Source organism: Kryptolebias marmoratus, linkage group LG17 (genome assembly GCF_001649575.2).
Source record: "Kryptolebias marmoratus isolate JLee-2015 linkage group LG17, ASM164957v2, whole genome shotgun sequence".
Lineage (NCBI taxonomy): Eukaryota > Metazoa > Chordata > Actinopteri > Cyprinodontiformes > Rivulidae > Kryptolebias > Kryptolebias marmoratus.
In genome coordinates this window covers 11,346,978-11,357,587 of record NC_051446.1, presented here as the reverse complement: position 1 = coordinate 11,357,587, position 10,610 = coordinate 11,346,978, and the positions used below count along the sequence as shown (strand labels likewise).

General features: G+C 41.1%; 2 protein-coding genes across 3 annotated transcripts in view; one reads left to right on the top strand and one right to left on the bottom strand.

The window, feature by feature from the left end:
• tnrc6b (trinucleotide repeat containing adaptor 6B) overlaps positions 1 to 6,068 on the bottom strand; it is a 21,999-nt gene extending 15,931 nt beyond the window's left edge. Inside the window, exons 1-5 of one of the 2 annotated variants that reach the window (XM_025005895.2) lie at positions 5,953 to 6,068; positions 5,724 to 5,862; positions 3,755 to 3,844; positions 2,935 to 2,956; positions 768 to 1,202 (exon numbers count right to left, since the gene is read on the bottom strand). In XM_025005895.2, coding sequence (XP_024861663.1) covers positions 768 to 1,202; positions 2,935 to 2,956; positions 3,755 to 3,811 — 514 coding nt within the window. In that variant the 5' untranslated portion in view covers positions 3,812 to 3,844; positions 5,724 to 5,862; positions 5,953 to 6,068. Of the gene's footprint in view, positions 1 to 767; positions 1,203 to 2,934; positions 2,957 to 3,754; positions 3,845 to 5,723 lie in introns of both variants that reach the window. The other variant, XM_025005896.2, reaches the window with a different exon arrangement.
• A 35-nt stretch (positions 6,069 to 6,103) lies between these two features.
• On the top strand, positions 6,104 to 10,340 carry si:ch211-141o9.10 (probable endonuclease 4). The gene is made up of 7 exons (XM_017416117.3): positions 6,104 to 6,421; positions 7,268 to 7,477; positions 7,565 to 7,747; positions 8,936 to 9,067; positions 9,186 to 9,290; positions 9,384 to 9,513; positions 10,115 to 10,340. Exons 1-7 carry the CDS (start codon positions 6,277 to 6,279, stop codon positions 10,173 to 10,175), a joined length of 966 nt encoding a protein of 321 aa, XP_017271606.1. The 5' UTR covers positions 6,104 to 6,276; the 3' UTR covers positions 10,176 to 10,340.
• The last annotated feature ends 270 nt before the right edge of the window (positions 10,341 to 10,610 follow it).

Here is a 10,610-nt window from a genome sequence, read left to right as displayed (position 1 = left end):
AAAAGTAAAATATTACTTGAAATTCACACTTGGGAGGTTGTGCTGAAAAAAATGACTCCAAACATGGCAGGTTAAACCACTTTTAGGGTGAAATATAAAGCAAATTTAAAATAGTCCAAAAAACGTCCAGTTTCACCCTAGACCCCTGAGGGTTAAAAGTACAAAAACACTAGTTAAAACCAATAAAATGCTAGCCAAAAGCTAAAAGTAACTAAAGGCCAACTATAACTATAGCTACTTAAAAGCTAACAGTAACAATGGAAAAAACTAAAAGTAGAACACAAAATTAAAGCTTAAAATAGCCAAATAATAGCTAAAAAACATAAGACAACAAAACTAGAACAGGTTTGGTAAAGCAGATTTCAAAGAAAGTTGTTGAAGGAATTACAGATCTCAATGCATGTCTATGGGGAAAAATGTTGTAAATGAAGTTTTTTGTTAAAGTATAAAAGTAAAAAAAAAAAAAATCATAACACTTATCTCCTAAATGAGCTGAACAAGGATTAAAATAGGCCAAAGGGTGCAGAAGTACTGATGTGAAACAGATCGCTATAATGGAAATGCTGAATCCTAATTCACCCAGTTATTTAAATTATCTGCAAAAGGGAGAAAACTTGCACTTTTGTAATTTTCACCTTAAAATGTTTGCCACCAACTCTCAAACATGGTAATGATGGCAGAGTGACCATGTAAAGTGACTGTGTGCCATTAAGTACTTAGCATGTAAACCATCTATCACTTATGATACACGCAATATAAACGCTCACCTGAAACAGAAGCCACGTTTGAGCTCGAGCCATCACCTCCTCCTCCTCCTACCAGCAGCATGGAGGACAGCGGTGGCTGACCCCTCTTCAGTAGCACTTTATGGTCCTGCTGGCAGCGAAACCGCGGCGGCACCTCTCTCGGCATGTAGCGTGACGGCTGCTGAGGCGCCTGGGCTCCGCCCCCGCTACTTGCACTGCCGTTCCCAGCGGCACTCGGGCCGGCGGCGGAGGAAGAACTGGTGGTGGAGGTGGGCTGTCCGTTGGCCGCTGCCAGGCGCTTAGCATTGTTGCCGCCCTGAGACGGGGTGGCAGCACTGCTGGGGCCTGAGGTCGCTGGGGACGGCGAGGCAGTGGGGGTGGGTCCACGGCTGGGAGAGGCAGAGCTGCTCTGAGAGGAGGGAGGCTGGGCAGAAGCTGGCTTGGTCACGTCTGGCACTGGAGGAAGGGCAATGGAGGAAGAGAGATTGTTGAAAAGATTACAGGAAACATAATTTCACCAAGAAGACCTTAAAATAACAGTGCATAATTTGTTTTTTGTTCATTTGGAGCCCCATTCAGACTCGCTGACTGGATCACAGAACGAGAGCGCCAAATAAAATGTAAATGCACTCCCTATTTAGATCAGACTGCCCACTGCACAGTCATTTACCTGTCTGACCCTTAGTTTGAAAAGCTCCAAACTTGAAAGTGACTTTAAAAATCACTAATCATTTTATGATCCTTTACTTCTTTCAAATCACATCTTTTAGGCCAGAGGTCCCCAACTCCCGGGCCGCGGAATGGTACCAGTCCATGAGTCATTTGGTACCGGGCCGCACAGAAAGAATAATTAACTTACAGTATTTCCATTTTTATATTTTTGGAGTCTGAACGACATTTATTTTGAAAACTGACCAGATTCTCTCCACTACATCCGTCTATGACTCACTCTTGATGCGTGTCAGAAGTCTTATCGAGGTCACGTGATTCGTTACAGCTAAAAACAAACCCACAAGCAGCAAAATGAGTAAAAACCAAACGCCTCTGGAAGACTAGATGGGACAGTCTGGTTACTGAGAAACAGACTCAGGGCTCCACTGATTTGGCGTTATGGTGAGTTGTATTCTTTGTGCACTTTATATTTGTGGTGTATCTTATTTTAAAGTTTAAACATCGCCATATTAACTAGAGAACATCAGGGGGAGGAGAGGCTGTTATTCATTTTGATAATGTAACACCAGGACACAGCTAACAAAGCTGTGAGGACACGCTGGATTTACGTTCATTATGTTTTTAAAAATACCCCCGTTTTCATGCCGGTTGTATCATTTTATTTTGTTGTATTTATCCACCACACCTTTAAACGCCAGTCTGTGAAAATACTGTCTGATAATGAACTGGTCCGTGGAGCTAAAAAGGTTGGGGACCGCTGTTTTCGGCGACATAATTAAGCTTAAAAAAATATATGTGAATAACTGTCTAATATTTGCAACTTGAGTAAATCTAAAAACACATAAATGTCTGAATATTTACGTAGTTTAGGTGCCTGAACGCACTTGTGATTTTACGAAGCATCAGTAAACCTGCTGTCGTTCTGTTTGTTGCTCAGTGCGAGTTGCTGTTTACTCGAACCAGGGCTGCACGATGTTAGGAAAACATGCACTGTGCGATATTACTGTTTAATACTGTGATGACAGCATCAGCTGCGATAAACCAATATTTTCCCTCACTCCTCACTTTCTTTTCTGTCATCATTTCATCTAAACCAGGTGTGGGCATCTGTTGGATTGACCAAATATTTTCTTAGCAGCAGAACATGAATGCTTGGTGTATTTGAAATATAACAGTCTAGGATTTATTATAGCCCAAGCAGTCCTGTGCAACATGGATATTGTGCTCATGATATGTTTTTGACATGTTGTGAAGGTCCCGTTTGAACGGCCAGATGTGAACAGCTGTAAATAAATCAGCCAGAACATGTGAATACCAGGTCAACATGTGGTTTTAAGTCTAACCAAATTCTCCTGTAGGAAAGGAGCTAAGACAGACAATTAAAAACACGCATGATTCAAACTTTAGAAAATACAGAGGCCATTGTGTCATTGACCAAAGATTCAAAAAGAAAGATTAAATTGTCAAGTAAATGCCTAATGGTAATCTAAATTATACACAGAAATCTTCTGCTTACCTTTGTTCTTTTGCTCTGTAACCTAGGATGAAAAGAAAACATTGTAAGTTATTTAAAGCAACAATCTGAGCCAAATTTCACACTGTTAAGTCCCACCACATCACTTCACACAAGAGATAAATCTGATCATATACCTGGCCCAATAAGTACTCAGATTTCAGTAAAGCAATGGAGAAAGAGGTTAAATTGAACCGGGTATACAGTGCCACCTTAAAAACAAACTTTACTGCAGTAAAGCCAATATAACAAGTTGGTTCGCTAACAAATGTTCCTCTAATGTGAGGTTAAAAAAATAAAACGAACAGAATGAAAGCTAAATGTTACCACTCAAATATACATTCTGCTGTGCCACAATGGCTGGAATAGAAACTGTTCAAGAGGGTTTACCTTAAAAAGTTACCAACTTCACCCCTTTTCCCACTAATAAAACAAACTGCTCCTAATGTTGGATAACGTTTATACAGTTTAATGAACTTAACTACTTAAAAAGCAGATCAGCACAATGTAGGCCCAATAGCTGCATTTTAAACTGAAAGTAAAGCTGTTCTAAAAAGTCTTAAACAATTGGTAAATGTAATGTTTAATTGTGTTCACTCATAACAAACAGATAAAACTCCAGTCTTATATTTAAAAAAAAAAATACACACAAACCAATAGAATATTGTTTTAATGCTGTTCTTACTTGTATCAGCGTCTCAGTTATGAACTGGTCAGCATACGTGCATATTTTAGGTAACACTTTCACTCGTCTCGTCACTAAAGGAATTACTTCTGAGTACATTTTAAGAGCAAACAGGAATGTACGGACGAGCGAGCTCACCTTCTGAGAGGCTTCTCGTTTCCTTTTGTCGTCTTTTTTCCTTTTCTTGTCTTCCATGAACTGCTGCTCCTGACCTGATGCTGCGCTCTTCTACAAAAAGAAAAGAAAACGTCTCAAAACGGAGTCAGACGTTCACAGTCATAAAACTAGAAGTGCTTCTTTCTGTGGTGTTTGACCTGTAAAACTAAACCCCTCACAGATAAATTGAACAGTAAATGCTGATTTTAAAAACATTTAGTCACAATTAACACTTCATAGGCATAACCTCCTAAGTGGCATCTCCCTGAATCAGGGATTAAATTATAACACTCACAATGCTGCTCAGATATATAAACCATCAGGACAGTAAACATGCACATAAATATTAAAAGTGCACAACGTTTTCACAATTTTATGGCATTTCATGCAAACGCTATTGTTTAAAACCTCTACACTGCTGTTAATTTTACATCACAGTTATTCTGACAAAAATAATGTGAAAGTATTGACGAAAATGACCCCAGGCTGCTCTGGAAGTGCTGTATTAGAATCAACACCATCACGTGTTTAACACCTCAGCAGATCTACAAAGCAATAAAAAACCAAACCTGTGTTTATGTTGTTCTTTAATGGGTTTTTTTTAACGTCAACATGAAAAAAATACCATGTATTTATTCCCACTTTCACACAGCAGAGCATGTGAAACATTTTATTGGCTCGGGTCATCACCGAGTGTTTGGAGACTGGAGGTGTTTTAAAAGACGACTGCAATCTCCTCTGGTCTCGACTAGCCGTTAGCTCATCAGTACCATCAGAAAAAAAAAAAAAAAAAAAAAAGAGGCGGCTCGAAAAGCGAAGCCAGCTAACAACAGCTAAAATAACAACCTTTCATAGTTTTTCCACAGAGCCCCTGCTTCAAAATGCTGAAATATCCCTTTAAAGGATTTAAACACTGAAGCAAAGAGCAGGCTGACAGAAAAAATAAAAAATGAAACCTACACCATTATAGCTGTTAATTTAGAGAAAAAAAACACACTGACATATGCATGAAGTCATACACTTATAGGTTTGATTGTTGGATGTTTAAAATGTGGACTACGTCTTTAAACATTTATATGGAAATATGAGTAAAATATCCCGATGTCTGAGGAGATATCTGCAGGTTTAAAACACCATGTCAGGTGTGAAGTTAGTGAAGGAAGAGCTCAGTGCTGGCTCTGCCTGCCTTTTTTTTTTATTCGGTTAGTTTCGTTTCTGTGCTGAGCTATGTTGTATGTGTGTACTCCCAACACAACAGGATTCCTGGACTGCCTGACTAAAAAAACAACAACCTGACATCTCTCCTGAAAGCCTGGAGAATCACAAACTCTGACCAACATGTGGTGTCATGTCATTTCTGTAGGAAGCCCACACCAAACATTCAGTGGCTGGTGGAGCTTGGGTTCAAATAGGTCCTGTTAGCTTTTCTCCAACTTAGCTCACCGTGGAGGAGGGAGCTAATAGCTAACACCTAAGGAGAAAGGCTTTTACGAGAAGCAAATAATATGTATTTCAACTCTCTGAAACATAAAATGACCAATACCAAAAAACAAACAAAATAAAACATCCTACTCCCTGCCTTTATAGGTTTAAACAAGCGCTAAGTGCAACACTAGCAGCTCGGATACCGTCGACGCTAAAAATCAAATAAAACAATAAATATAAAAGATTATTTAAAGCATATTAAATAATACGAAGGATGAAACGATAATACGTTGTCATTGCCAGTGTTGAGCATTTCGTTCCTGCGCAGGATGGGTTTAAAATCACTAAAGTACATAATGTGCGAAGCTAAACCAAAGCTAACCAAGTTAATGTTACCTGGCTGACAAGAGCCACGAGTAGCCCAGCTTAAAGACGATAACCAGGTTAGCAGGTTAGCGAGCAGAAAGGTCGAGTTTACGAGTGTACCTGAGTGTATACGAATAAGAGCTGAAGTCCGGCTACTCACCTCGGGAATCGCATATGAAGATGTGCTAGCTAGCTTAGCGAGCTAGCTTAGCTAAAGTGCTTCAGTGCGAAGAAAAAATGTATTTTTTTTTCCTTTTAGCTTTTTGAGGCATCCGTCGAGGCCACGGGCACAGCAACGCCTGAGCGGAGAGTCAAGTAGTTGGCAGGTGGTTAACCAAAAAATAAAATAAAATAAAGAGAAGCATATATATATATATATAAGTACTGACGTTACAAGTGTGAAGCCGAAATGTGCAGAAGGGATTTCAGTTTCAAAGCGCCGTGGACTCAGTCGGTCGGTTGACGGGCGGCCATTTTGCGTCTCCAATGGGCAGGCCGAAGCAGCTGCGGGAGGGGGGGGGCGCTCTGTGATTGGCTGGCTCCTGTCAGGTGGGACGAGTAAAACACGCTTTCTGACACCCACTTTTCACGCAAACTTAAAACCACCTTACCTTCCTCCCTCTCTCCCCTCCAACCCCCCAAAAATTGTAATTTAAAAGCATTAAAGCGGCGGGAGAATAAACTACGGTAATTGTAAAACATGCGCGACGGGAATGGCTCCGAGGAAGAGGAAACGCCGCGAGGGTGAGGAAGAGGCCCGAAACGGTGCCGACAGGGGGGATGATGAAGAGGAGAAATGTGACAGGAGGAAGAGACGGGGCAACAAGAAGTACATAGGGGCTCATGTTGGAATTCAAGGTAGGACATATTGTTATTATCATGCACTTTATCACTCATATGAGTTGTTTTACATTTCTCTGTGGCTCCTTTTTTGGTAGTTGTGCACTTTTCTTTTGGTCCTATCTTGTTATGTCATTTGAAATATCCAAAATGTTGGTATTTCTTAACCTCTATTTCCACAATACTTGCACTTTAAGAGAATTAGGGCTGTAAGGGTACATGCATTGTTGTTTTACAGCTATTTGTGTGTGTGTGTGTGTGTGTGTGTGGAGGGGTGGGTAGATGGACAACAACAGCAACAACAAAAATGTGCACGGCCAAGAATGCAGTTTTTTGCAAGCCAAACCAGGCTGCGTTTCTCAAAGACCGGCCGCTCAAAACTCAGCTGCTCGCAGACGCTCCAAATTCAGCGAGTCTGCAATTGACTGTTTGACCATTTTCTCATAATTTTGGGTCTCAAACTAGTCTCGAACGGACACGACCCGGTGAGACACTACCCCCAGGGGTTTAGATGGCAGCAGACCATGCTGTGGTGTTGAAAAACGCCACTTCTTTTAAACACATGCTGAAAGTAACAGAACCACAAGTTCCCTCTCATCAGCATTTTAGCGTCCTAATTTTACCAGCTTCATACAAAGCAACTACAAGCTAGTTGTCCATGATTATCCAAAGCTATATACACCTAAAAATAAAGCTAATTATCACTGTTTTTATATACCTTACTCCCCTAATGATTATCATTCTAACTCATTACTGCAGTGAAAAACCTTATTTGCTTTGTACACCCAAGTGAAAGGCTGTGTCTTGTTTAGTTTTCGTGCAGTCTTTGTGTCAGAGGTGTTCATGGCTGGCTGTCGTCCGCAGGTGGGATCTGGAAAGCAGTGGAGTCCTCTGCAGAGATGGGCGGCAACAGTTTCGCCCTGTTCTTGGGCTCCCAGCGGTCGTGGAAGAGGCCCGCGCTGGACCCACGAGCTGCCGAAAAGTTCCAGGAGCGACGTGCCCGTTGGGATTTCGACCCAGCGCACATCCTGCCCCACGGGTCCTATCTGATGAACTGCGGCTCCCCTAAAGACGGTCTGTGGGCTTTTTATTCCTCCTTGCGGCCGCCGTTGCCTGTGCCGTTGACTTCACGCTGTGCTTTTGTGCGCCGCTCTGAAACAGACGTGTTCGAGAAAAGCCGGGACCTGCTGGTGGACGAGCTGAGCCGCTGCAGCCTCCTGGGCCTCGGGCTCTACAACTTCCACCCCGGCTCCTCCCTGGGCGCCATCACCACCGAGCAGTGTGTGGAGAAGATAGCAGGAGCTATTAACCATGCTCACCAGCAAACACCCGCTGTGGTCACAGGTACAGAAAGCCCTGCTGCTGGATACAAGCAAAGAAATATTTGAAAGACCCAGTGTAATTATTAGAAGCCAGAATTTCACAGCACTTGGCTCGGCATCAATGATCGCTAACATATTGCTGCCGTCTTAAAATGGCTCATACTGTACTATAATAACCACTAAATTCTATGTATGGTGAGACTGACTGCACTGTAAAGATCTGTGGTTTTAGTTACCAGCAGCTGTTTAAGGTCGGCAGGGGTCTTATCTGCATCTGGAAGTCAGTTTTCCCACAGAAGGCCGCTTCCTGATGGCCTGAATATCGATTTTTAGTTTCAAGGTTTTTAAGGAGCGGTATGAAAACCACCTGGGTGGATCCCCTAACGTTAACACACGAATTAGGATTCAATAAAGTCTGATCTCACTGCCACTCTGGAAAAACTGAAGTCATGAGTAATTCTCAAAGGTCAAATAATTGATTGTGCTGAAGTCAATTTTTATAACACCCATTAAAAGAGAATGAGAAAATATTTACCACATAAAAGATACGATTTTTAGGAAATATCAAGTGTTACTGAGCCGTTTTAAATTGAATTAGTGTTTCTTTCAGCATTCACACCAGTTATACTTATAGAAAATATTGAACTTTATTTAACTCTTTTGGTTTAATTTTAATCCACCTTTTCGCTCATGTTAGCTTTTAGCTACCGTTTTGCAGGCTTTATCGTTAAGCTACAATCTTACTAATTTTAGATTTTAGCTACAGTTTTGCTATCCTTTCAGATAGTGTGGCAATTTTAGGTTTAAACTCTAGTTTTGCTTAATTTAGCTTTTAGCTACTGTTCTGCTAATCTTAGCCTTAAGCTACTGTTGTGCTAATTTTAGGCTTTAACTGCTGTTTTTCTGGCTTTAGCTTTCAGCTTCAAGTTTTCTAGGTTTTTATTTTAGCTACAATTTTGCTAACTTTAGCTGTTAGGTAGTGTTGTGTTAATTTCAGCTTAAAACTATGGTTTTGCTTAATGTAGCTTTTAGCTACTGTTGTGCTAATTTTAGTTTTTAGCTACGGTTTAGCTGTTTTTTAGCTTCTGTTTTGCTTGTTCTGACTTTAAGAGCTCAGTTTCAGCCTCTTCAGCACATTTCATTCAGCGCTCAGCATTCACACAGCATTTGTTTTATTGAGCGCTATTCCTTAATTTTTTTCTGGGGTCAGTGTTGGAGAACATGAGCGGCCAGGGCAGCACAATAGGCGGGAAGTTCTCGGAGCTCCGGAGCATCATAGACAAAGTGAGAGACCAGAGCAGAGTGGGCGTGTGTCTCGATACCTGTCACGCATTCGCAGCCGGTGAGTGAAACCTGTCCTTTAATAACTGCGCATCTGAGCATAGAAGTGCTCCTTTAGGAAGAATGTAGGAAACATACACAATGTGTTTTAAAAGATGTGGCTGTTGCTTCCGGGAAAGGTTACGACCTGTCTGCTGAGGGAGGAGCGGCAGCCATGTTTGAGGAGTTTGATCAGGAAGTCGGGCTTCACTACCTCAGAGCCGTCCACCTGAATGATTCCAAAGGTACGTCCAGAGCCCGGATTGCTCGCAAACAGGTGAACTGGCTAAGTCCTGCAGTATTTCTGTCATTTTATTTTATTTTTATTTTGTTTGCAGGTAAGCTCGGCTGTCACCTCGACCGGCATGAAGACATCGGTAAGGGCAACATTGGAATCTCTGCATTTCGAGACATCGTCAACGAGCCCAGACTGGACAACATCCCTCTGATCCTCGAGACGCCTGGACGGTGAGATAACCGCAGGGAAAAACAAAAAAACAGTCACATTTTCAGCATCTAATGTCGTCAAAGGGATAATCCGGCCATTTAAAATGAACTGATCCTGCCTGTTGAACGGCTTCAGTTTGGAGAAATGGTTTTAAGTAAATTTCCGAATATTTCAGCCGAAATAACCGAACCTGCTGAGGATGTAAAGGTTTAAAGCGAAGCGTTTGCATGAACTGCTACGAAATACAGAAGGTTGGAGTTATCTTAAGACAGTAAAATGAACCGGGTTCACTTTGTCTGAGCCGACCCTCTTTTAAAGTGGGTCACTGCTGTCTTCAAATAACTCCAATTTTATTTATTTTTTTTTTTTTAATTGTAGCAGTTTTTGTAAACTGTATTATTACACAAATTATTGTGGTTGAAATGGCTCAGTTTGCTTTAACCTGCTGTCCTTCTAGCAGCACAGGAGCTGTAAAATTTACATGCAACTGTTTTTTTTTGTTTGTTTGTTTATTTGTTTTGAGTAATTTAAAGCTAATGTAGCTAAAATTCATCGTTCAGGGATTTTCTTATCTTCAGTTTTCATGTGCACCTCTAATTTGTCTGTTTTGTTTCCCCACAGGCCTGGGTTTGAGTATGCTGAGCAAATCGATCTTCTTTATTCCCTGTGTGAGAAGAAATGAAGCAGCTTTTTTGTTGACAAACTGAACTCTTCAACACTCTTTTTTTCTTTTTTTTTTAATCCAAAGATGGAGCACACTGATGGAGTCGTTCCGTGGGGATAGTTCAAATAAGAATTGCTACTTTGTGTGTCTGAATAGTTGAATAAAAATGTTACTGGAAAAGTTTATTTTGCTTCCTGAGGAGTCATGCTGTCCACAGCTGCGCCATAAGGGGGCAGCAGATACACACAAAAAAGCCACAACTTGTTCTTTGTTTTCCTCCTGTATTAAAGAATTCACTTTCTGCAGTCATGTTTAAACTCAGTTGGACCAAAAGTTACCTTATCTTCAAATTCCCTACGTTCCTGTGGTCACTGAACACATCTTCCATAAACATTTGTAACACATTACAGCAGAAATCAGTATTAAAATGCAATTGGAGAGCTTTGAAGAAAT

Excerpts from the sequence above, each read along its gene's own strand:
- si:ch211-141o9.10 (XM_017416117.3), top strand. The coding sequence starts at position 6,277 with ATGGCTCCGAGGAAGAGGAAACGCCGCGAGGGTGAGGAAGAGGCCCGA. Across the intron at positions 7,748-8,935 it reads AACACCCGCTGTGGTCACAG|TGTTGGAGAACATGAGCGGC; the intron begins GTACAGAAAGCC and ends TTCTGGGGTCAG. Across the intron at positions 9,068-9,185 it reads CTGTCACGCATTCGCAGCCG|GTTACGACCTGTCTGCTGAG; the intron begins GTGAGTGAAACC and ends CTTCCGGGAAAG.